The sequence below is a fragment of the Ptychodera flava genome, chromosome 8, assembly GCF_041260155.1.
Source record: "Ptychodera flava strain L36383 chromosome 8, AS_Pfla_20210202, whole genome shotgun sequence".
NCBI classification, from domain to species: Eukaryota; Metazoa; Hemichordata; class Enteropneusta; family Ptychoderidae; genus Ptychodera; species Ptychodera flava.
In genome coordinates, this window is record NC_091935.1 from 29727167 (window position 1) to 29753800 (window position 26634).

General features: G+C 37.7%; 3 protein-coding genes across 3 annotated transcripts; 1 reads left to right on the plus strand and 2 right to left on the minus strand.

The window, feature by feature from the left end:
* Window positions 1-1999: 1999 nt before the first annotated feature.
* On the minus strand, window positions 2000-11479 carry LOC139138992 (hydroxysteroid dehydrogenase-like protein 2). Its single transcript, XM_070707669.1, has 8 exons — window positions 11333-11479; window positions 9711-9874; window positions 8603-8816; window positions 7896-7999; window positions 7248-7349; window positions 5419-5616; window positions 4585-4800; window positions 2000-3220 (listed from the first exon to the last, which is right to left on the minus strand). Exons 1-8 carry the CDS (start codon window positions 11344-11346, stop codon window positions 2982-2984), a joined length of 1251 nt encoding a protein of 416 aa, XP_070563770.1. The 5' UTR covers window positions 11347-11479; the 3' UTR covers window positions 2000-2981.
* Window positions 11480-11603: 124 nt separating this feature from the next.
* Window positions 11604-18809, plus strand: LOC139138991 (kelch-like protein 24). Its single transcript, XM_070707668.1, has 2 exons — window positions 11604-11746; window positions 13150-18809. Exons 1-2 carry the CDS (start codon window positions 11712-11714, stop codon window positions 14444-14446), a joined length of 1332 nt encoding a protein of 443 aa, XP_070563769.1. The 5' UTR covers window positions 11604-11711; the 3' UTR covers window positions 14447-18809.
* A 1030-nt stretch (window positions 18810-19839) lies between these two features.
* On the minus strand, window positions 19840-26598 carry LOC139138993 (coiled-coil domain-containing protein 130 homolog). Its single transcript, XM_070707672.1, is given in 7 exon segments — window positions 19840-20498; window positions 21026-21164; window positions 21717-21889; window positions 22433-22606; window positions 22609-22635; window positions 24244-24436; window positions 26465-26598. Coding segments are annotated over 7 exon segments (1224 nt in total). The 5' UTR covers window positions 26468-26598; the 3' UTR covers window positions 19840-19983.
* Window positions 26599-26634: the final 36 nt, after the last annotated feature.

Sequence of the window (26634 nt, forward strand, 5' to 3'; positions counted from 1 at the left end):
AATGACAACCAACAGGAAAGCAGAGCTGCCAACCCCTATGGTGACTCCTTTTGTTATTCAAATTATAGAATAATATTAACTTCCTGCACGCTTGTGGCTGTGATAGGCGCAAGCCTATCACAGCCAGCTCCCAGGCTGTTTCCCCATAGTTTTATGGTGGGAGGCGTGCCGGGGGAGGTACTGGGTATATTCGTCCCAATATGGATGTACAAAAATATATCCATGGTATTAGCAATCCCAAGCGCCCATGGAGGGACGGTGGTCAATGCACGGAGAATGGGAAGTAAACGATGCCCGAACTTGTCTCTGCGTCCTGCGGGGAAGCAGTCGGACGAAGCCGTCGGACGGCCGTTGGGTTACAATTATTGCAACGAGACTACAGCATACTGTCGTCTTATTAGTACCGCTCTTTCTCTGTCTCCTCAGAATGCTATGCGTGAAGACAAAAACTTTTGGAGAAAGATCATGCACTTTATACACTGGTCCCTTTATTATGATAGCGTGGAATAAACTTCCAACCAACCTCTGTCTCTCTCAGTCTTCAGATTTCTTTTGATGCACTATCAAAAAACACTTATTCAAAAATTGATTTCATTTTCCACGATTTTTTGTTTTTTCCACAGTTCTTCTTTCTTCTTGCACCGTGAGAGATATGCCATTCAGCATGCATCATGAATTTCCTTTATCATATTTATTATCATGTAATGTCGCTGAAAATACTGCCTTGATAAAAACATTCTAAATTGATTCAAATACCAAAATTTTTTTTCTGCTATTTGGATAAAAGCTGAAGCCGATTTGTCTAACATTTAAGATATCTAAAACTTTTCCCAGAAGGAGACTGAAAAAAGTGTCTGGATGAGTTGTACCTCAGTGGTTATATCATTGATGATTTCACTGGATCAACAAACAAGGCAAATGGTGCAAAGAAACCGGGTGAATGCGATGGAACCTCATGACAAATTATTTTCAAATTTGTACAAAATTATTTTGGAAGGCGGTCAAGAGTGATTCTATCCTTCTGAATTGAGTTGCAGTATCTGAGAATAGTAAAGATTAAAAGTGGTCTCAAGAGTTGATCAGTAAAATTGAATAAGAATACGCTGGCTTACCTCCTAAAAGATGAAAAAAGTGCAAAGATCTCATCTTGATGCATTTGTGAGTTGAAAACATTAAAAAAGCTGACCTCTCTGACAATTTGCTTTTTTTTGTCTTTCTGAGAAAGTTAATAAGCATTTGTTTTGTAATGCATTGAACTCTTTAAATAAACTTACAAGTTGAATCCTAGTATATTAAATACGAATATTGAATATCTTGATGTAAGTTTACCTAAACCACACCATGTCTATGCATGTGTACATCAAACTTTGACCCCTGGGATGCTGACCTCTGTGCAGCACAATCATTCTTCTGTACATGGCAAATGTAAAATGCACATGGGAGCAGCTCTCATAGACTGGGCAAAACTAGTGGTTTACTGTTGACACTTCCAAATGTTTACGGTGATGTTTTACCAATATAAATGCAAACTTGGTAATTATGATGCACATTTGCATTTTGTGACATCAACAATTTGCAGAAATACAAGGCTAACATGAATGCTACAAACACTGCTCCTGTACACATCATTGCCTCTTTAGCGTTATGTACCAGCTTTGGTGTAACAAGTTTGTTGTAATTTTGGAATGTTGTTTATTGAACATGACTTCAGTTTGAATAGAAAGTGCTGAATTCGATAATTATTTTCTCATGCAGATAGGATTACTGTAATCTGATGGTGAAAACAAAGAATACATATTCTTCAAGACAGAATTTAAAATTCATGGAGTCTCGATCACACAGGTTGCAAAGCTGCTCCATGGGTAGGTTCTTAAGCTACGGCTTCCATGGCATGGAGATGTCTATATGTAACACCATGGCAACCACGTTTCAAGAATTTTGAAATATGACTGTCTATTCACATATGAATTAGAACTCATTACACACACAATTGACAACATTTATCACAAACACTGCTTTTATTGAAATATAAAGTGATATTTCAGTACAGAGAAAGTGTATTTGTCGTAAGGAAGCAGATGTCAATGGAGAATTCAAATGACTTTGCTGTCACCGATTCATTACCGCCTTCAGAGTTCATGGTTAACACATTCATTTATTACAATCCTCTCCCTGAAACTAGACATGGAGGAAAACTTTGAAAATCAAAGAGGGAAAAATTGCATTGAAGTGTTGGTCAGTCAGTGATTCCTTCACAAGGATCAAACCATTGAATTCATTACAGAATTTGACATGGACAAGAATTGTTGATACTTTGTAAAACAGCTTATCTGGTAAAGAGCTTACAAACACATAATATAGATGTATAGTAACATATCCCATAAAATCTTAATGCTATGAAAAAAATTTTGTTTTTAAAAATCATGAATTTCAAACCCTGTTGGCTAAGAATTCAACAACATAAATTCAAGAGAAGTACTTCCAATATGAAAAAGTAAATTTTTGGTGATAATAATTTATTGACTTGCTTGAAAGGACCTCTATACACAGATAGTACTGTGTGAAAAAGGGGAAAATTGATGAAGCATTACAAATGGGAATCATTAGCACAGATAACTGTAGTTCAAAGTTTTGTGGGAGGAATTTTTAAAACTTCCTGTGTACCAATGTTTTTTCATGACAATGTTTCCACCAACAGCTGCCCTTCTTATAAATTTGATGGATCAAACTTCAGTAATCAATGGTTGGATACTACATTTTGTATTACAATCTTCTCAATTTTTTCACATGGAATTTATTTTGCCTCCAGTGTTGGATAGTGTCTCTACTCTGCAATAAAATCATCAAACATCAAGCAATTCTCAAAGGATGGAACTCTGTCTAGATACCTTGCGAAAACTAAAAGATTGAATCTCAGTAAAGACCTCCAACTTCCAGTGGTTAAGCTGCTATATTTGATGTGATTGATAAACACATACAGGTCAATTACTTAAGCTTTTCAGCAGTTTTTCTAATTTCATCGCTTTCCCCATGTCACCTTTAATCTTGAGTTTTCCCATCATGAAGGCATTGGCAGGCTTCAACTTTCCAGCAAACATTTTATTGAAATCTGCACTCTTCAAGATCATTGTGCAGTCAGCTTTGCCACTAGGGGGCTCCCCTTTACCCAGAGAGCCAGCACCGTTTTTCAGATCAACATACCAAGTTCCTGTTTCATCACCTGTGTCGATTTTAACATGAGAAACAAGAAGTTTGTGTTACTAGCATAACCAAAGTGGATGACATAAATGTTCAACTTAAGAAAGTATGGGCCTCAAAAGTGAACTGCACTATGAAACTTTCAACCTTTCTCTTACCAAATCTAAAATCAAAATCAGGGGTCACCGTGCTAAGTTTAATACTGGAGAAGCAAAGTACCTATCATTTACCAATATTTGAAATTCATAATGGCTGCCATCCCTGCATTAACTCTATGGGGAAAAATACAATTTGTGAAACACTAAGATGGCGAAAATTTGCCTTATTCCATGAGCTTCACAATGAGCACTGACAAGTAGTAGAGCAGAAAGAAATTGTAAAATCTTGAGAGTCCAAGTATGTCCCCATGGCACATTCTACCCTAAATAAAATATTCTGAGGAATAGATTAAAGGGACAAGAGCTGTAACTTTTCACAATATTATGATTGTTTGTGTTTCAGAAAACCACTGCATTCTTCTCAGTCTAACCAAACTATGTTGAAATAGGCAGTAACAGCCTTGCAAAGACAATGCATTGTGCTATTGACGAATTAATTCTAGTGTGGACCAAAATTTATATGTCAACACAATATTATTCAACACGACACAAATACAGGCTGTGTTGACGAACTGAACACTGGAAAGTTAATCATATATTTGGGGTTAGATGAAAAAACTGTCATTTACAAAGAGAGCAAAAATAATGGATAATATCATATAAAAAGTTACAGGTCTTAGAGCTTGAATTTCTAGCTATAATCTGTGTTCAAAGTCTCTCCTCAGTATTTCCTTTGTCCTACAAAATGTACCAGTAATTTGTTTGCCATACAATGCGTTTCCCTTCATTATATGCCATCTCATGACAACTTGCGGTGACATGGTCATTACATCACTTGTACTGTCCTTCGGTGAATGGTAAGGGAATAACATGCGATTGCAAAACTGTGCATTATAATCTATTATATCATACCAGCATGTTGATTGCACAAATACTGCGATCTGATTGGTAGAGACATGAAAGTAACCATGCTACATTTGGAATACAGCAGTTGGAACAGTTACAAGCTTTTAGCTAGAGAAAATTTCCCTTTTTGACGTTTACAACCAGAATTTCAATTTAATATTATGATACAATAGGAATAAACCACCTTAGAAACAGGTATACCACTTGATTTTGATCAGTCCACTCCATATATGTACTCGCTATTGCTCTTGTTCACATATCGTGAACTAATCAAAGTCTCGTGGTATACCGTTGCTGAGCGTGGTTCATTGCTTAATTGTATCATCCAAAGATAAACAATCTCATCCTGAGGTCAACCTAGATTGGAATGAAAGCTTCCTACCTTTCAGGTCAAAAAGAAATACTCCACCGACAGACTTGACCAGTTCCTCATTAAGCAGACCCTGAACCTTTGCAAAGGTCTTTGATGTCTCTGTATCAGCTGCTACTGTTTCAGATTGTGTTTCTGATGTAGACGTCGCTCCAGTCTGCTGTGCTTGCTCCAGAATGCCCTCTGGTGTTTCCCCTTCCACGAAAAAGTCTGGAAGGAGTGGATGTCCTATTGGGAAAATATTGAAGATATTCCACATTAAGGGGACAAAGTTGCTCTCTTTTGTACGTGTTTTCATGAATGTTGCTTTGACATGAAATGTAGTTTATGTTGTTTTACTTCTTGAGTCATGCTGAAATACTTGTAAACTGTGCACAACCTCAACTCTACTTGCAGCAAGACAGGATTAAACATTCAATGAAATATTTTATGGTCTGTACAGTAAAATCAAGATCCATGCACAACTGTCACCATGCATGGCTGAATATACCGTTACATAAGTTTGGACCTCAGGCAAGCTGTTATTATGAAATATTATGAAATCAGTATTGCTTATGCTGGTGGCTTTAATGTCGGTAAAAGATGGCAGCTTTTCCTTACATTGAGGCTGTGGCAATGTTTATTTGTCATGGGAAAGCAAGTCGGAAACGGAAAAATCCAGTTCTGCATTAACTCTATTCAAGTGTCCCAAGTTTTTTTGATATCACAAAAAGGGCAAAAAAAGAATGAAATTATGCAGTAATCGTCGTGTTTACTTATAATATGTATGTTTGTAATAATAGGTTTGTACAAAGTATATGTGTACAGGGGTACAGAGGGGACAATCAGAGGAGGACATATTCTCACCTGGTACAACAGAATATTTTTCAAAGTCAGTCACGCCAACATCTTTGAGAACTTCGTCATCAATACAGAAATTACCGGTGAAATTCCTGCTGTCTTTTGTGAAAATCACATAAGCTGCATCTGCCATAATGTCTGTTTTGCGGCACTGTTTGCTGACCTCTGACCCTATTAACATCTCCATAGCTGCTGTTATGATTGCTGAGAGAGAGAGAGAGAGAGAGAGAGAGAGAGAGAGAGAGAGAGAGAGAGAGAGAATAAATTGCAATTATAACAAATTTTACACGATGTTATACACAGTACAGCCATACTTGTTCTTCTTTCTTCTAAGTATGGTGATACATCTCTGTTCATAAACTCAGATGAACTTTACATCTAGCTATTTGTGGGTTTAACCCTTTGAGCGCTGTAATTTTTTCCCGCCAAAATTTTATGCAACATTTTACCAATTTTTATGAATTTTTCTATAATTTTTTTGTTAATTTTGAACCAAATGGACATCACGTTTCATTGGCTACAGTTTTTTCTCAAAAATTTGGCAAAAATCTGAGAAAAATTGAGAGGGATTTATATATAAAGGGGACAAAAATAGACTTTGGCGCTCAAAGGGTTAAGATAGCTTTGCTTTGGGAGGAGACCAATTTCATGTTCAACGCTGAGCAGCCATGTATTATATTAATTTCTAAAATTTCAAGCTTTTTCCACTTAAGGTAGAATGCGCCTCGGGGACAGATACTCGGACTCTCAAACTTCTACAGTACATTGTTGGTCTGCTACATGTTGGGGCTCATTTTGAAGCTTGTGGAGTAAATACAGTTTTCACCGGCTTACTTTTGTGAAAATAGAAAATTGAGTTTTTATCAATGGAGTTGTCACATGGATGCCATTTGAATTCAAAGTGTCTAGCAATATTGTGTAATTTGTTTCTCTAGTACCAAACTTTGCACAGTGACCCCTGATTTTTTTTGAAAGGGATGCTTTAAATTTTCCTGGATAAAATTTCAGGCAAAAGTTCAAGTCTTCCAATGTCGGGATGTCAAATACCTGTATTTGGAAGGGATGAATTTCTTACAACTTAGCTATTCATTTGTATTTTTGCTGCATCACGATGTCAGTGATACTTCAGTGTCATGATCTTGTATTCCTCACTCATTACCATAAATTTGCATTTTTAGAACATTACAAACTGGCCCCTGCCACTGCACCTTCCCTACAAAATGAATCCATTGCCGAATGTAGAATGGGAATGGATGTCAGGTTCTCAAATTGTTTAAATACTTTCTTGTCTACTGCTCATTTAAAGCTTTTAGAATAAGGACAGTTTTCACCTTCTCAGAATTTTTAATATCCAAAATGTTATTTCCCCTCATAGTGTTAACACAAGGATTGTGGCCATTTTGATTTCAAATATTAGTAAATGTCAGATATTTTCCTTCTCTTGTACCGATCGCGATTCCTGATTTTATTCTACATTTTAAAAGAGGATAGAGTTAACACACAGATGCCATTTTGTTTTCAAGAGTCCATAAATATCAGGTAGTTTGTTTTTCTTGTACTGAATTTTGCAAGGTGAATGGTTCAAGTTTCATTGAGAAAGGTTTGGGCTAAACTTTCAGTTTTCACTTTTGAGGTGCATACAATCTTAATTTCACATTACTGAAACAGACAGTTATATCTGTTACTGGAGATAAATATGCAGAACATCAAGCGAAAGAAGGTACTTTACAAAATTCAGCCACTCAGTGGGAAGAAAAGTACATTCAAGCCGTATCATGATTCAACAAACACGGGAACACGGTTACACCATAGAAATTTGTCAGGGTTTGAAATACCTGTTCTTGGCCAGAGTGCATTAACTGCAATGCCATCAGCTTTAAACTCTTCTGCCATTCCGAGGGCGCACATCGACATTCCATACTTTGCCATGGTGTATGCTGTAGTAAATACAATTGAACAAGTCAGCAAAACCACTGCATCAGTACACTGGATTGAAGTATTAAACTAAAAAAGCCACTTTATGATGATAGTGGATTCGATGCCAAAAGCACAACACATAACTTTTACTGATACCTGGAATCAAAATGTCTTGGTACAACAATCTTTCCAATAACTCTCACGGCTTAATATTTTGCATTGGTGCACTGGACATGTACCCTCTAATATGATGTGAATCTTCCTTTGCAAAACTATTTTGGAATATGGAAGCAGATTCTGCTACTTTCAATACAATGTCATTGAAAATCGTTTGTATAAATGTTATTAAGGGTCTTCAATTAGTTGAGCCTTCTGAAATATGATAAAGTACAACAAGTTATGCTTTCCTGGTTTTAGAACGTTACCTGATACAAACAGGTGAATCAAGCAGGAAAAAGATTATTTCTGACAGTGCCCATTGTACTCATTGCTTTTGAGGCCTCTACAAATTTGTGTCTTCATAATACGGTACATATCAACGGTGAACATAGATAGGCCATACTAACCTACATGGCCAGAAAACCACTTTGGACTCATGTTCAAAGGAGGGCTCATGTTTAGAATGTGTGGATTCTTTGCAGTCTTCAAGTAAGGTATGCATAACTTAGATCTGGGATATGTGGATGAAGAGAGAATTGAATAAAGATTAGTTTATCATGAAAACAATTGGAAGCGTTAATATTCTTTTTGACAATGGAGGAGGTGTGGTGGCATATATCAGCACGTCTTCTATTTATGAACAATTCATTTCACTTACAAGCCAAACAGTGTAAAACAAAACATTTGATGACAGCACTTTTCAAAACACATACTTCTAATCGTCATGTTATTTTCTATAGTATGTCTATTTTTTTTACCCAAATGGCTACTATCAATGACCTCTGTCACTGAGTTAGTGTTATCGCACATTGATGTGCAATGTGATAGGCAGTCTTCAGGTATGTTCTCATTTGCAGTTGTACAAATTTCAATGCAACATCGTGCTTTGAGGGTGTGTTGCTCTTTCTGATAAAAGGCACCTACAGACACCAAAATTATTTCACAGAGGAAGATTTGGGCCCACTTTTCTGCAGGTATGCTTGTGCCCACAAAGTAGTATATGATTTCACTCAGGTTATTCCAGCAAGTGACCTGTCCTGATTCTGCAAAATTGATGATGAATGAATATTACCGATGACTTAAGATCATATTGCTCTACACAATAAGAACTCACACAAGAAATGTTCCCCTTGCATTTATACTATTCATAAGGTCATATTTCTTCATGTCCGTTGAGAGGGTGTCGGTCAAACTGATGGCGCTTGCATTGTTCACCAAAATATCAATGCCACCAAACTTCTTCACGGCTTCATCAACTGCCGATTGCACTGCTTCTTCAAACCTAACATCCACAATACATGGAAGGCATTTACCCCCGGCAGCTTCAACTGTGACAAAAAGTTGAAATTTATTATTTTAGTATATTTGTTTTGGCATATGGTAATTTAACATATGAGGTGGTGTATAAGTTTTTACTAGCATTCCTATGTAACAAGGTACAGTAGTTTATGTTTTCAGTAACCTGACCTTTGACCGTTGGAAGCTTACAATGGGCAATATTGGTGTACTTTGACATCTGCTCAAACTGGAAATATTCTCTGTTTTATGCAGAAGGAACACAGAATGTAAAATCACTAAAATATGATATTCAAACTCTTGATGTTTACATTTACTTACAGCATGTTAGCATCTACAGTGAAGCAATGCTAGTTTTTGTGAGGATTTTTTCAGAATTAAATCTTTTGTGGTATGGACCCTGGTCATGTTTCAGGTTAATAGCAATACCATGTGCAGAAATTCAGTTGAAATATTTACATTCACTTGAAGTGTTTGATAAGGCATCCTTAATCAGGTGTTTTACATAAATAATTTTTATCAAGAGCATTGTGTGACAAATTTTCAAACAGAAAGTGTGCCGTAAGAGAAGTCCATGACTTTGTCAACCTGAACATGACTAAATCAGCATCACCAAAATTTGCCTGATACAAACTCTTTGTGACAGGAAGCCAAAACATAAATTAGATGATAACTCTAGCAAATACCATTCACAGTTGATAATTTAAAATTTTGATTTTGAAGAGCTGGAAAAATGTTGGGATATTTCAAGTATCAGTTGATCATGATTGGATGTTTATGTGGAAATGGAGACGTACATTAGAAAATCAAAAATATAATGTTGTTAATTTCCATTTAGCTTGGCGTGTTCCAGGCTGTTTCAGCCAGGGTGATGTGCACATTACAATGGAAAAAGCGTGATTTTCACAGTCAACACTTTTACATACTTTCCTCAGCTGCTGTGTATATAGTGCCGGGTAGCGTAGGGTGTGGTTTATCGGTCTTTGCAGCGATGACTACATTGGCACCATCCCTTGCTGCTTTCAGGGCGACAGCTTTACCAATACCACGGCTGGCACCAGTGATAAACAGAGTCTTTCCTGCTAGCTTTCTATATGAAAAGAGAAGAATTATCATAGATATTTACAGAACATTTCAAAGACATTGGAATTTTGGAATTAAGGAGTTAAATATGACACCTTACTGTACAACCTTATTCTGTTCTATAAAGTTCAAATTTCCCACTGCATATGGATAGGGTACCAGACTCACCATTGGAAAAGGAAGGGGGGGGGGTTATTTTTTGACTGAATTAACCAAATTTTACCCTGCTATGCACTACAGTTCCTCCACTCACAGACTCATGTGGAGGGACTGTGTATGCACACTACAGCATGGATAAGCATTCCTAGTTTGACTCACAAAACCTGAGTCAGGCTCTGACTGGGGCTCAATGGTGCACCAGCCCAGTGGCACCATGTACAAGCACATGGAATTCTCACTATTTCAAATAGATTTTATCTTGTGCTAGGGGAGGCAAACTACATGATATTTAAATGCAATGTGGATAAAAAGTCAACTCCTCACCACAGCAAGAGTTTGAGATAGTAAAAACTTTTTAACTAACACAAAAGTGATTGCTCACATGGCAAAAAGTTTGATTTGTTCATCTTTTTAGCCAATTCTGGCATTTAATTCCAGTATGATCTAAAACCTTACTTTTGCTTCTGTAATATTATGTATTTTGCCTGTAGAAATCTACAATACTGAAAATACGGTTGACCGCCCGAGACTTTAACTCATAATAGGTGGCAAAATGGAACAAAGTTTGTGTACAATCACTGACCCTGGAACTATGACAACAGAAATACAACATGGTTTTATTTTGAACAATACAAACAGGAATATACCCGCAACATTGCACATGTTGTGATTGTGAACAGGCAGTGGGAGTGGCACCACAGCACAAGGTGCCATTTGCATCTTTTATTATGATTGGTGTGCTTTCCAAAATTAAATTGAATGCAAACAGGTCAATGTAGGTATTTTTTTACCTCCATGATACAAGTCAGGACAGTGGCTTGAAATTTCATTACATTGACAATGACAGCCCGTCAACGGTCAGTGTGTGGATATACCACCGTTTATTCGGTGAAATTCCACATTTTGGTGTGATCGCTACCATTTTACCACGGTCATTCAACAAAAGTGGCAATAATTTTACAATTGATGAATATTAAGGGGGCTAATTTGACATGCCATACGCAACTTAAAAAATTCCATCGACACCCTCTTCCTGTAAAAGTATAGGCTCCCTGTACATCAGTTTTGCCGTCCGACCAAAATACCCAGGTAAAACCTCGAGCAAGTTACAGACTACACTAGTCACTACAGCACTGCGGCGTCCGCTCAGCAACTTGACAACCATACGATCTTGGGACTCTTCGTCAGATGTGAAGGAAAATTCGTCTACGACGGCAATAATTTATCAATAAGCTCTTTCCCATACGTGTGAATTTATGCAAATCTACTCAGCAACAGATACAGTTTGCAACGAAATATTCCTTACCCGGTGTTCAGCATGATTCCTCCGCGTACACACTGATTCAGTTTACGTGTTCGCTATTACTACTCTCCAATGTGAGATGATATAATATCTAAGGGCAAAGGTCAGCTGTCAGCTGACGGTGACCATTTTGATCACCGTGTAAAGTGAATGATCAGCTCGAGCGTTTGACTGTGTAACTGATGCGCTGTGGCTTACAAATACCATAGATTCTTTTTTCTAGGATCTATGCTCATACCCACCCGTTATTCGAGGTATTTTTTGATGCAACCCTACAGTTTACTTTTGGGATTGCGTTGCATCAGTTGGCGACAAATCGAGCTAGGTGATATCCGACCGATGCATTTCGATCCACGCTGTTGAGCCAGGGACCTGCAAGGAAATGCAGTCCATATCCGGCATGGCAGGTTTCGAAAGGTAATAATCATTATAACGTTGGAGGGCGTCAACAAACGAGATAGACTGCTTGTTTTTAAAGGCGTGTCTCTGTCGAAGGTCTAATTATCCTGAGATCAGTGAAATTTCCTCTTGACTAAATCTATACAACTTTAATTTTTAGGGACTGGTCAGTTTCTTTGGCCGGGGGGTTTGGGGTTGGGGTTGGATTATTTTTTGCCAACGTTTGGCTAACCCCCATTCCAACTGTCGAAAACATGGTGACCCTCCCCTGCGAGACAAAGGTAAAACAGAAACATGGAATATATATATATATATATATATATATATATATATATATATATATATATATATATATATATATATATATATATATATATATATAATTAATTTTTGGGGTATATTTTAAACATTCAGTCATTCTGTGTTTAATGAAATTGATGATATGTCAGTTGTAAAATAGGAATTTCAAAGTGTTAATTTTAAAGTTTGAATACATTATTTTGAATGAGCTATGAATGTATTCCATACTTTCTATGCATAATCAGATGTCCTGAACTGTTGTACCTAAATGGATGTCAATCATGAATGTCAAAGAGAGAAAAGCAGTAAATCAAAAACTTTGATGGGTGTTTAGACTTGCCAGCCATCCAATTACATCTCCTGAGAAGCCATAGACTAGAGAGCTATTTTAATAAGTCGTAGCCAAATCTGATACGCACAGTGTCTGGAAGGACCATTTCTTTTAATGAAAAATGCAACTGAGTTATGAAATTTGTGGCTGGCATGATGCATTTCAGACAAGTATGAGCCCAGCAAAAACTGGCCTTGAAAGTTGTTACTCAAAGATAAAGGTGTCCCTATTAGAGAAGTATCTGGTACAAGTCCCATTGTGAGTTAAAAGAATACCCTTGTAATGTGTTTGTTAAGACTTAGACCGAAAGATCAGTTGCTCCTGGATGCTCCCTACGCTTCGCTCTTAAGAGGGGCGTAGAAAGCGCCCTCGGGTGACGGATCTTCAAATCTAGTTAAGACTGGGAAGCCAGTGAACTTTGTTGCTAATGTGCAGCATGCTTGGAAGCTTATATCTGATTGGTCAATTGTCACTATTCACAGCAACTTTGGGAGTCTATTTGTATTATTCTATTATAACAGTAATATTTAGCCATCCAATAGGATAATAGCTTCTGAGACGCTGCACACCAGCCAAAACTTTGCAGGGCTTTCCCAGCCACTTAAGTGGTACCGGTATGTGTTCTGCTGGTTTATCAATTGTGCTATATTCTATGTGACTCAGTGTTCTCTGTTTTTGCCGATGCATTGTGTTTTATATGCAGGAGAAACATCTGTATCACACAGAATAACGATCACTCTTTACTGGTTTAATTTATAAAAAACTATGTTTTCTCATTTATTTGATGCAGAACTTTAAACAGTCATGTGGATTCAAAAGGAGCCTGTTCTGAACAGAACGCCGAGGGCGCTAGTGATCCTGTTTTCAAATTCAGAGATTCCAGCCACTCAGCATTTGTGCTCCAGGGACTCAACCATTTACGACTCAGCAAAAAATTTACAGATGTGGTACTCTGTGCAGGCGATGAGGAAATAACATGCCACAGAGCAGTGCTGGCTTTGTGTAGCTGTTACTTCAATGCTATGTTTTCCCATGACATGCAAGAGAGCCATATCCAGAACGTTACTTTGAACGGTGTACAGCCCAGTATTCTGTCAACCATAATAGAGTTTCTGTACACGGGAGAAATTGACATAACTGAGCAGAATGCCCAAGCTGTTTTAGAAGCTGCCAGCCTCTTTCAGATTTCCTCCTTAGAAGCCGCGTGCTCCATCTTCATGAGAGAGCACATGGATCCTAGTAACTGCATCGGCATTCTACAGTTTGCAGATTTACATAACTTGACCGATCTCTACAAGAAAGCTGAAGATTTCAGCATTGCTCAGTTCTCAGAAGTATGTTTGAGTGAAGAGTTTCTTCAATTGCCTGAAGCCCTACTGCTGAAGTGTCTCTCAAAAGATTTGTACCTTGACAGTGAAGAAACAGCTTATGAAGCTGCCATGAACTGGATAAAAAGTGACCTTGAGAATAGAGGGGGCTCTCTTCCTGCTGTTTTAAATGCACTGAGACTACCGTTCCTTTCCCCATACAGTCTTACCAAAGCATCAGATGATCCTATCATCTCACAGAACCCTGAGTGTGTCAGTGCCATTGAGGAAGCCAAGCGGTATCAGAACATGCACTTGAACGAATGGCAGCAGCTGAAAAGTGTCAAGTGTGAGCCAAGAAACTACAGAGAGGTTGTGATAATCCTTGGTTCCATGTCGATTGATGATGTGGAGATCCAGCATAAAACCATAATGTACGACCCTGAGAGCAGAGTGCGATCACTCCTTGAGCCACCACCGTTCCAAAAGTATGAAAAAATCCAGACAGCGGCTCCATTGGGCAGTAATGTCATGGTAAGGACAAACTTGGGCAATGCCTGGCTGTACCTGCCCCATGAAAATGTTTGGACTGGTGTTGCTAGCCCAACACAACCTCGATGGCATGGCAAACTTGTGGCATGCAATAATCATGTATATCTTGTTGGTGGTTACGGACTGAATCGCACTGTCCTGGAAAACGTTGAGAAGTACAAACCAGACACAAACACATGGGAAGTTGTCACAACCTTGCCAACCCAGTTGTTGACTGGCACTCAGTAGTCTCTTGCAGTGGTAAGGTCTTTGTCTTCGGAGGTGCAAGTTCTGATTATGAGGACATCCCTGACATCCAGTGTTATGATCCGACTGCCAATGAGTGGAATCTGAGAGGTCACATGAGGGTGCGAATCCAGCGAATACGGACAGAGGCTCTCAATGGGTGCATATACACCATCGGTAACATGCCCTACTACAATCACATCGAATGCTTTGATGTGCAGAACAACGTCTGGCGTACGATCAAAAATCTGAACGAGAGCAGGCACGACTTCTGCACTGCTGTCTGCAATGGGAAGCTGTACGTCTTTGGCGGGGAGAGGGAGGGACGTTTTGGCAAGAAGTGCATGCTGACCACGGTTGAATGCTACAACCCAGAGGAAAGCCAGTGGACGGTTGTGGATAAACATGAATCCCTGATCAACCAACACACAGTGACAATACTGCATCCTGACTTTCAGCCGAGCCATTTCACTGGTCCCAAACAACACTGAAGAGGAACTGATATGAATAAACTAGTGTTTCCTGGACAGAGCTAAATTACCAGAATAGAAAAAGTATACAATGAACTTTGTTCTTGTGATGGTGCCAAATAAGAGTCTTTAAATGATGCTGTAGGCTTGATACAGCATTCCATCCAAATATATATCAGCTATTACTCTTAGAAGACTTTTCATTCTGCAAGGAGATCAAACATAATTATTTAACCACAGTAAAGTATTACCCATTATATGTTAAATCTTGTGGTGGCATGTTGTGGAAATGTCTCAGTCAGTAACCACAGCTATGGCAAATTGCAGGATAAATCCTGATGATGAGATGCAAGCATACTTTATTTAATAACTACTGGTAGTCTAAATGACATGCTTTGTTATCACATACATGGACATGACATAGAAGTTGCTTATAATGGTGTAATCTGAAATTTGCTTTGAGTCAGCTGATGTGTCCGAGCATGTCCACCGGTGAAATATAACTTTGGAATAATATCCTAGTTTACAGCATGTCAAATAGAAAAATTTATTCAGATCTGTTCCATAGTGATTGTTTGATCAAAGTTGCTAGAAAGCACAGTTTATGCAAAAGGGCAGTTTAGCTTTTAGTGTCACTGGTGTAGTCCTCAATATACCAAAGGGGATAGTAGAAATGTTGCCATGGTTTTCAAGTCACAGACTTACATGCCAAACCCATAGCAAAGCACTGCCATAAAAAGTATTGTCATGGGTGTTTTGCCCGACACATACTAGAGTGCAACACAGTGAATGCTCATTGCTAGTTTTTCGATATGTATGTTATTTTGTTTCTCAACACCAATTCAGCTATGTACTAACTTTAATATTTAGCCCTTTCAGACCATATAGGCATTTATAATATAGGTCAGTTCCTTTCACATCATACCATGTCATAATTGACACAGGTGTGCCAAATACATATTTACAATGGTCTGTACACTGGTAGTGTTCATAGTGAATTGACAACATTTCATAGAGCCATGTATTACATAAGTGACAATAAGCAGTGTCACTCAGTTTTAATGTTGTGAAAGACTTTATCATACTTAGTCTATTATGATCAAGCAGTTTTATGTACTTGACAGTTTTATGTAATATTTAAATTTATGTATTTAGTCATCAATATTAATCATTAACTTGATAACAATTTTTTCCTGATTATTTTGTGCCTCTTCCCACTTTGCTTCAAATACTACATGTATAAGTTTACCCGCATTAACTGAAAGCACTTTCTCACTCATTGTATCATGATTGCCTGTTTGATGCTGAAAATCCAATTCTCTGCAAATTTGATAAGCATGTCAAGATTGGCAGTTAGATTTTGCCAGCCCTGATTGGTAGAATCTGCATGATGACAGGCTCTGTTATGTAAATATTCCACACTGTAAAACAACTTGATTAGGATGTCCTGGGGTGCCCCCTCCCCCCACCTTCTGGCAAAGAAAAAAACAGATATCCACATAATAAGCTAGACTATAAGTAATGCCATGCCTTTTTGTGATGAATCTTACAGTCTAATAACCAGCCTTTTTAAAGTGAATTTTTTTTTACCTCAATGTAGATCGGACAAAATCTAGTCACAGTTTGTCAGATGTTCAGCAATGAAGGCAAACAGAGTTTACCAGAATATAATGAGTAGAAAGATGAGTACAGTTTAATGACAAGAGCATTACAAAAGTGATTAAGAGTCACATATGAAATGTTCCATGGGAATGGCATATTACTTGCTTGCACTCAAAGCAAATGCACTGCATTTGTTACACATTTGCCTTCTGTATTGCCGGGGGCATGTTTTCCAATGGAGGTTATGAATACTGTCTCCGTGTTTTCCCAAATTGTATCACAATCATTACATCAATCACCTTGACCAATATGCCAATTTGGTAAAAAAAGTCAAAGTGATTCATAATGTTGCATAAATTGTTCACAGCTGAGAAATATCTAAAATTCTGATTGTTTTCTGCCAAACACCAGTATTTTTTGTAACACCTCAAAGAATGTAAAAGGAAATTGCCTTGTTTCTATCAAAACATTTGGGGTTCCATGAGAGACAAAAATTGTCAAGGTACATACTCACAAGGAAATCAGGGTCTTGTTTCCTACCTCCTTGCTCAGACATAAACAAGCTACATGTAAGGTGCTTCCAGTCTTGTTTCCTCCCCCATGCTCAGACATTTAGACAAGCAAAGATGCATGGTCTTGTTTTCTACCTCCATGCTCAGACATTAACAAGCAAAGATACTTCAAGTCTTGTTTCCTACCTCCATGCTCAGACATAAACAAGCAAGCTTCCAGTCCATAGAAATGTTTATGATAAGACAACAGAGTCTCAAGAACCCAAGCTAATGTAGTAGAATTCTGTAAGTTTTTTAACATGCTGCAATGGTTTTGTCCCATATTGGACTGTAGTATTTACATGAGAATTTTGTCTGACAACCAGTGAATGGAAACTGGCACTAATTTTCTGCAACGAAACATTAACTCACATCCATACGTCCACCATGTAACTACACTAGACTGAACGATTAAGCTATGTGCTGGCGCTGAGGGACCTCTGGGCGGACGTCCCGGAGTACCCATACGAGACTGAACCTTTCATTTCATAACTATGTATGCACGCACAAAATAGTTTCATTGTAGAACTTTAAACCTTGTAACAATATTTTTGGTTTAATGACAGATATTTTAGCTGTCACCCTTGTTTTTAAAAGAGGAGAATTTTGATAATTTTAGGAGAGAGGTTCTGAATGGAATTTGCGTTATGTACTTTCGCAATCTCAATGAATTGACTGTCAAGGACTACTTGACAATCACTACTGTACACTACTTATATCAAGGTGCTTTGAAATTACTGTATTAACCAGAGAGTTAATCAACAATACAATTACTTAATTTTCGTTCGTACCTGTGCTAATTAAGCAATGAACTACTCCCCCATGAGAATTTGACCAGTTCACAGCATCTTTGGATGAGCAAAAGTGAGTGCCTAATTTATGTAGAGTGAATTGGTCAAAACTGAGTATACCATTGCTGAGATGGTTTATTGCTTAATTACATTATGATATTGCATGTCATATAGATATATTACTTTCAAAGAAATGTGTTGGTGAAATGCTTTTTTATGCCAGTTTAATGAATAATTTGGGCCAGTACATTCAACTCTGGAGGTAGCAAGGTGGGTAAAACAAGGTAAAAGTTTGCCAAAATCTTACTCAACCAAACTTGTATCAACTTGTATAGGCTGTATTACTAACAAATTTACCAACCATACATTTTTTATTTGAAAAACATGTGGTCTCGTCCACCATACACATGGTATGGTAAAGGAACAGAGTGAGCAAAGTCCAGCTGTTTGATGACCCAGAGACATGACCCAGAGACATGACAAATTTTTGCTTGGATCAGTGAGCTTGAAATTCTTTAGATCCAGTAGACCAGTTGAAATGATAATGAGAAGATATGAACAGATGACTGACAGAGTATATCACAGGACCAGTATATCAACCTTGATACAGACTCTTGAGGTCATGGCCAACGGTACTGAATGGTGGGGCTTGTTCATTACAGACATCAGTATCTACTGGCAGCACAGATATCTATGTATCACATCTATAACTACAAATCATTCATTTATACTCTAAGCATGAACTAAATAGTCTTTTATTATGAATTTATAACATAATACAGTTACTAATATAATCAAATCATATCAATGTCAACTGTAAATATAAGCGCATTGTAACAAAATGTATGACATTCTGTTGTAAAGCATTCACATTTTGCCATATTGTAACTCACATTATCATTTTGATGGTGCACAATGTGCATCGTGAAGTAAACTGTCACACATTTTATCCAAGAAAATGACTGCTTTGTGTGATTTTTAAGCCTTTACAGGTTTCATATTCTGTGTAAAAGAAACAATGCCATTACCGGCACACGGTGAACAAATGCCTATGATAGAATTGCTGTCGCAGTGAGCACGAGTTCAATACATGTACCATACATGTCCTCACAGGATGTACTTGACTCAATCATGTTATTGGACTGCTCTGTGGCTGGTGTTTTTCTGACAGTATTGTTTTCACTTCCGTATGTACAGACAATGAATTTCTAAAGGCATATCTTACATATAACGGCTAAGCACTTGAAATAATTTACATGATGGACTATAAAGGCTGAATATGTCTCTCAGCTATGACTTTCTATACCACAGACGACAAATTTTTAGAGCAGATCCTAACATGTAAATGCAATTGCCTTGTTCACGGTTACAGGTTGTTACTAAATATAGCTGTACGCGCGCGACATCGGACACGCAGCTTGAAATGCGGACAAATTTTATCAATGTTGCATGCGTGGCTGTTTTTGCAGCTTGTACTCTGAGTCGTGAATATGTTTTTTAGTATTCACTGTTACACTAGCAGTCGCCCACTGAGATGTATTTTCGTCGTTCTTGCATGCGTAACTTTCAAAGCGTAATCTAAAAATGCGGACAAATATTTATTTTTGCATATCAATGAGAGAACAGTGACGTAAACTGTGAACGGCCCTATTGTGTATATTGGTCATATCAATTTATCCTTTATGTAAAAATTAATTGACATGCCTGAATTCTCTGGCCAATGCTCTAAACTGCAGTCACATCATAAATGTCAAGTTCATTATATCATAGTAATGCTATATCAGGCAATGAACAGTGCATCGTGTTTTTTGGGGAAAATGTACATAATGACAAGAATTTTCTTCCTTTGAATATACATACTGACCAAACAGAATGGTCACTACATAGTACAGCAACCCTTTTCATGATAGTACATGTGTGACAGATACATCATAGTATGGCAACCATACTTGTCCTTTCAAGCTTTGGTTTCAAAGGCAGGTTTACTGCCAAGGCAGTGTTACACTGCAGATTTTCCTCATACATCATGTACACTCTTTAAAAGTTGTATCACTCTCATGTGTTTTGTAGATATATGCTTGACTCCATATACAGGCAAACGAATATTAATAGGAGGGATTAACATCCTAGAGACCAGCATCACTGTCTTCACTGCTTCCATAATCACATGATACAAGCAGATTTTGTCTCAGCACTGATCTCATACTACTTGGGGTGCCCTCTCTTTGAGTACATGTGTTTTCTGTGTTCAAATTCTGTGTTGGACCTTGCAGCCGTTGATGACTAGGGCCATCGTGTTCTCCCTGGCCGGGTCCAGTGTTACTTTCTGAATTGAAATGAATTGGTTCTGTGGTTGAGACTGTCGGCTGTTCCACTGTTTCCTTTGCAGCATCTGCCTCAGCTTGATTCACAAATGTACTCTGCTTTTTTCTGATCTTTACTAAATCCAGAGATGGGGTGTTCTTTTTCTTTGGAGCCACATCCCATGTTGCTGCAGACAGACTTTTTTTGTCCAGACCTAATCTCTTCTTTGTGTTCTGGAGTTTCAGATCCTTTGGATTGTTAGGCTTGCTAGGACGCGATTGAAACAGCGGTTTGTTCAATATCTCCTTTCGTTTTTCTATCCTTTTGTCCTCAAATGCTGTGTGAAGAATGCAAAAATACCAATTACTAGCAACCAAAACTTTTAGACCTTTTAATGTGTAGAGACAATGAAAAGGGAAGTATATTAATGAGTCACAATTTACAACCTCTAGATCCAATTTCTCAGGGAGTCCATTCCTTTGTGAAAATGAACCACACTTTGTCTCCCAAGTGTTCAATTTGTTCAAGCTCCATTCAATTTGATTTGATGTGCAATCCGTTCAATCACGACTCTTAACATGGATGGTTACCTTTGAAGCATCAAAACTGCATGGACAGTTGTTCTTGAAGTGTCAAAATTACCCTTGCCATACTTTGATGTTCTGCAGTGAATTTTGCAGTATTTTTGGAGATGTACAGAAAGACAGACACTAGTAAAAAGAAGGTTGAATTACTGATAAGCCTGCAGTCAAATCTTGTACCCACTGAGAAAAATATTCACAGTAGCAATATCACCTTTTTATTCACATTCAACAAACATCAACTCTGCAAAGCACAGAATACATGCAAGTTTTGCATACTCACATTTCACTGTCCTGTACTTCATTAACGAAGCTAGTTTTATATCTCTTTCATTCTCTGGTACCAGGTCAATATCGAGTGATGACTTTTTTAAGAGTGCATTGTCCTTGTCAGCTGCTGTTTTAAGATCTACCTTTTCATTCTTGAAAATAAATGGAGACCATTGTTAGTGTAAATTTTATGCTTGCAGTATGAAATTCTACGTTTGAGAAACCTAGTGAAATTGTAAGTCATATTCATATTGTGTGGTAATGTATTAAAAGGATGTGTTTCAATCAAAAAGACTAAGGATATTGACCTATATGTCTTGCACATTGTTTATTACAATGACCACAGACAGACATGCATCCACCTCAAGGATTCATTATCCCTTTGTTTATTTTATCAGATTATCAACAGGAGCCAAATTCCTCTAGAAGACTTGGATGCACGTTAACTGAAGTATACGCATATAAAAGAGAGACTCCATTTGTAAAGATGTGTAACAAACTAGGGTGGTTTCACACCGGTGGTTTCACAACTGAAATACCTACCTGTGATTTTACTAGAGTTTTGTTGATGTAGTGACCCCTTTGAAGTTTGATACATGTAATACAATTGGGGCCAACATATTGAAATATTTATGCACCTAGCATGCGTCATGCACTGAATATGGAGATGTTTATATCAATGGGGAACAACAGATGAAGCTTACTCTAAATTTGTTTCTCAACATCTTATTCATCAAGTAATCGTCTTTCCAATCTGACTGTACTTCTTCAAGCTCAGAAAGTGTTGGAATGATAACCTCTGACTTCTTCTTATCCTCAACTCCGTGCTCAAGCTTAAACATGGGATCTGTCGCCAGCTTTTTGGTCGTCTCTCGGTCTGTTGAAAAATTAAGAACAGGTCTCATTGTTATGCATTCTACCAGACTTTACTAGTTAGACAGATCAAAATTGACATGTTTGGTACAATGCCGTATACTGTTGCTGCAAATTTTCCATACAGACAGCTCAAACTGTTTGCACTTTATTACACAATCCTTTATACTTAATACTTGTCCTGAATGATATACTCCTTCAATACATATACTTCTTGATGTTACTACTCTCAGTTCAAATATTTTCATAATTTTATTCAAAATACTTCAATGGTTTGCCTGTCTCAAGTAATATGACACTTGCAAAATATCACTTTGTGTCAGCTTCCTCACATGTAAATTCACCTCTTCCATCAAAGGAAAATATACAGATTCATAACTGTACAATGGCAAGGTTGACATGTAGGTTATGTGTATCAACTGAAGTTCGCTAAAAGCATATCCTTTCCTGCCATTTATATTAAAGCCAGATAGTCCTTCCCAATAGAGAATGTTGGTATCATTTGAAACTCTCATTGTTAAATTTAGGTGCACAAGTCTGTCTTTACCATCTGGTGCAACTTGTCCATTTTCTTCAGGTTCCCACTTTTCATTTTTCCTCCTAGCTCCACTGACGATGACGTAATCAAAGTTTTTGGGATCAGTCTCAATTTCAAAGTGGTTGTCACACAGATGACACTTCATCCGAAATCGGTAGATAGGAGTGGTGTAATAGCTGCCACTTTTGTCTTCTCAGCATTGTATCTGACCCCTGCAAATGAAAAAGGTACTTTGGCTAATATTTGGACACTGTTTAACCCTTTGAGTGCTGTTATTGGTCCCACCAAAATTTTAGTGCAAAACTCTTACCAATTTTTATAAATTTTTCTGTAATTTTTTGATAATTTTGGACCAAAATCACATTTTATTGGCTACAGTTGTTATCAAAAGTTTGACAAAAATCTAAAAAAAATTGACTGGAGTATATTTTCTAAAGGTAACAAAAATGACTTTGGCGCTCAAAGGGTTAAGAGGGTAGATTTGAAAGTGTACTGCACTCACAAAGACCTACACTTTTACAGTGACGGCACCAATAATTTTGACGATGAGATACAGCTGGATATTGATACACTACCTAATTAGGTTTGTCAGTTTGCTCTTGAATTTACCCTTTTAGTGGTCAACTTTTACAACTTTGCGCCAACATCAGACAGACTAAAACAGCAGGTGACGCAGCAGATGTCTGTAAACTAATTTACTATGTAGTATGTTTATATCTTTACAGCAGCTATCAGTTTCAATGGTGACACACACAGAGACTGGTTGCCAAGTTTTACAAGCAGTTCAAATTCACGGAGAGGTGGTAAAGGTGGTAAAAGAACTATGTTACTGCAAATTTAGACTCAGAGGACAGTGTTCTTTGTAGTTGAATATCAATATAATACAATCTTGTCAATATAGAAAACTGTTGTCTGAGTTTTTTTAGGCTAAAAAGTTGCTGACACAAAGACCTTGGGTTGTTAGTTTTAGATTTTTTTGTGTTTAATAAAATACGTCGGATCAACTAGAAATGATAAACACTCTTACAATGTTGCAATGTTTTTATCACTTGTCGCTACAATCTTGTCAATATAGAAAACAAATGACGTTCACGAAATAGCCTGAAACCCCCAAGTTCACTTCGTACTGAAGTAGGCCCCGATGTCAGCTCATTGAGAAATGTGGTGTCATTCATTTGTTGATAACCAAAGTAAAGTTTGTTCATTTTACACATCACTCTATTATTTTTGAAGTCATGAACTTTATTGATATTCAACTACAAAGAACACTGTCCTCTGAGTCTAAATTTGCAGTAACATCGTTCTTTTACCACCTCTCCATGAATTTGAACTGCTTGTAAAACTTGGCAACCAGTCTCAATGTGTGCCACCATTGAAACTGATAGCTGCTGTAAAGATATAAACATACTACATAGTAAATTAGTTTACAGACATCTTGCTGCGTCACCTGCTGTTTTAGTCTGTCTGATGTTGGCGCAAAGTTGTAAAAGTTGACCACTAAAAGGGTAAATTCAAGAGCAAACTGACAAACCTAATTCGGTAGTGTATCAATATCCAGCTGTATCTCATCGTCAAAATTCTTGGTGCCGTCACTGTAAATGTGACGATAGATCACATAATTACTACATGTGGATAAACCAGTGACACACCTCTTCTGAAATTTTTGCGATGTGACCTATTCATGTGAAAGTTGAAATTATTTATAGAAAATTGGACTGAAAAAAATTGCCTACAGATCTTTTGAAGAATTTGTTTGAATATTGCACAATGACTACTAGAACGTAATGGTTCAAAGACATGGCAACGAATGGGCAACTCACCCATTCCAACATGTTTGTTACATCCATCACACCAGATGTTGTATGGTAATTCAAAGCGTATGATTAGGATTCCTTTGTGTAATTTCCTGGCTCTCTCTCTGAGTGGATGGACACCATGGTAACCATTCAGTGATTTATGTTTGGCTGGATCAAAGTCAGGTGGGTAATACTTGTTGGTTCCCTTTCGTTCCCCCTGAGGAGAAATCAAAATGAGATCGTGCATTGGAATGGAATCTTGGGAAATCTATGCTTTATTACTCAATCCTAACTACCATGTCTCTTTTCACAAGGTAATAATGGGAGGTCATTTTGAGTCTAATATAATTTTGAGTCTTCATGAAAACAAAATGGTCACCATATAACTCCATTTTAGCATGTAATATTCAAATTTTCAATGTCAAAACGGGGACATCCTCTTAACCTCCCCCAGTAATTGGATTAATTGTATCACTTCAGTATATATCATTACTCTCCCATTATACATTGTACAGTCTTTCAATTTCTTAGTTTGTTTGTTCTGAAGATTTTTAGCCTAATACCTAGTACACACTTAAAAACAAAACAGTAGTACCGGTTGTAATTATTTCATAGACTGAGTCCAGGATGACATCTTTTTTGGTCCGCCATCAATGATGTTGCTCAGCACAGCTTGTTCCTATTTTCTTTCACGCGTTCCAGCTTCCAGAAGCAGATACTGTATGCCTATAGCTACAAGTAAACTTTGTACTGCTGTACATTTTTTCAAAATTCGATTTTTCATGTCATGTGCATGATGCAAATAAAAGCATCTTAACAAAAAGAAGAGGGAATATGGCATTATGGGGAAAGTGAAAGAAAGTTGCCAGCATTAGCACAGTTGAAAAAAATAACTCAAAGTATTTTAAAAGTTGGGAAGAAAAAATTAATGTTTCCAGTCAATCTAGTATCAGAACCCCCCCCCCCTCCCTCTCTCTCAGTAAAGAATGGCCAACTAAGGAATTTGTTTATTATTATGATCTGAAGTCACATTACAGGAGTACTGTTTTGCTGTCGGTCACATCAATGGCACTGAAATTGATAGCCCTGCGTACGATGCTGTGTGTTCCGCTACAGCTACACTTGGCGCACGAGTTATTGGAACACTAAATTAGGTAATTACCCAGCAACTTGGCTGAGTATCTTTGCAATTTGACCTAGCATTTACCTAAACAAGAGTCTGTTTTATGGTCTGAAGACTGATAAGATATCCACCACACTCAGCAGGCAGCTCCTCCACTGAGTAAACTGATATGCCTACACTGCAAAAAACATTTTTGACTGGCAGCTGCATGTAGTTGATGGGAGAGTTTTGAAGGGCCGGAAGAAAATGTTGTAAAGTGTAACTGAAACATGATTTGCCGCTGTCATTTTGTGTCCTGTTTTTGTATATATGCATGTTATTACCAGTTTTTTAATCACAATTACATACATTGAAGAAACACTGACTGTCAGAGCAACCATCCAATCATATGATAAAAATGGACTGTTCCATCAACGTCGGTGGTGGGCTCATGGAAGGTGGTAAATTTGACGAGTTTTGTAACTCTAGATTTACAAGGGATGCTGCGATGTTTCAATTCCAAATAACATACAGAGGCAAACCTGTCAGGTTCAAGCCCAGGACACAAAATGAGTACAATAGATTGTGTTACATCATAATATTTATTCCCCCTTTTCACAATTTTCCCATGAACTAGATGCCAGTTGAAAATGGGTTGTTCCTGTGTAGGCATATCAGTTACTCAGTGGGAGCTGCCTGCTGAGTTTGGTGGATATCTTATCAGTCTTCAGACAATAAAACAGACTCTTGTTTAGGTAAATGCCAGGTCAAATTGCAAAGTGCTCAGCTAAGTTGCTGGGTAATTACCTAATTTGGTGTTCCGATAAGTCGTGCCCTCGCTGTAATAGCCCCGTGTGAGCGGGCTATTAGCTGTAGCGGAACACACAGCATCGTACGCAGGGCTATGAAATTGAAGGCCTAAAAAGTTTTATGACCCCTGGTGACCCCAAAACACGGTTACCCTCTTTCGTGCTACGAGACGAATGAATACAAGGCCTATTTCACAACGTACTCTCGAAACTACGACAGCTCGCCGTCGATTTACGTGTCTCTAAATCCCGTTCATTTTTCAAATTTTTGAGAGCACTGATTTACAATCTAAGTATGGTACACGCTCTGTTTCACAAAAATACAAAACCTTACCATACTCCTGTGGTAAATTTACATATATCGTTCTGGAAAACGTTGAAGCTGGCAGCTGCTTTCGTCAGCTCCTTGCTGCTTTTTTACCTCGACACTACGTTGACCCAGTGACCTTTGAACCATCACTGAACTTTAGAGAGTATTCGCGAGACATCGCGAGAAGTGTGAGA

Coding starts and splice junctions, on each gene's coding strand:
- LOC139138992 (XM_070707669.1), bottom strand. Junction 8,000..8,602: donor GCAAGGGGAACATTTCTTGT/GTGAGTTCTTAT, acceptor CACATATCCCAG/ATCTAAGTTATGCATACCTT. Junction 5,617..7,247: donor TGCACTCTGGCCAAGAACAG/GTATTTCAAACC, acceptor TCTCTCTCTCAG/CAATCATAACAGCAGCTATG.
- LOC139138991 (XM_070707668.1), top strand. CDS start 11,712: ATGCAGTCCATATCCGGCATGGCAGGTTTCGAAAG. Junction 11,747..13,149: donor GGCATGGCAGGTTTCGAAAG/GTAATAATCATT, acceptor TATTTGATGCAG/AACTTTAAACAGTCATGTGG.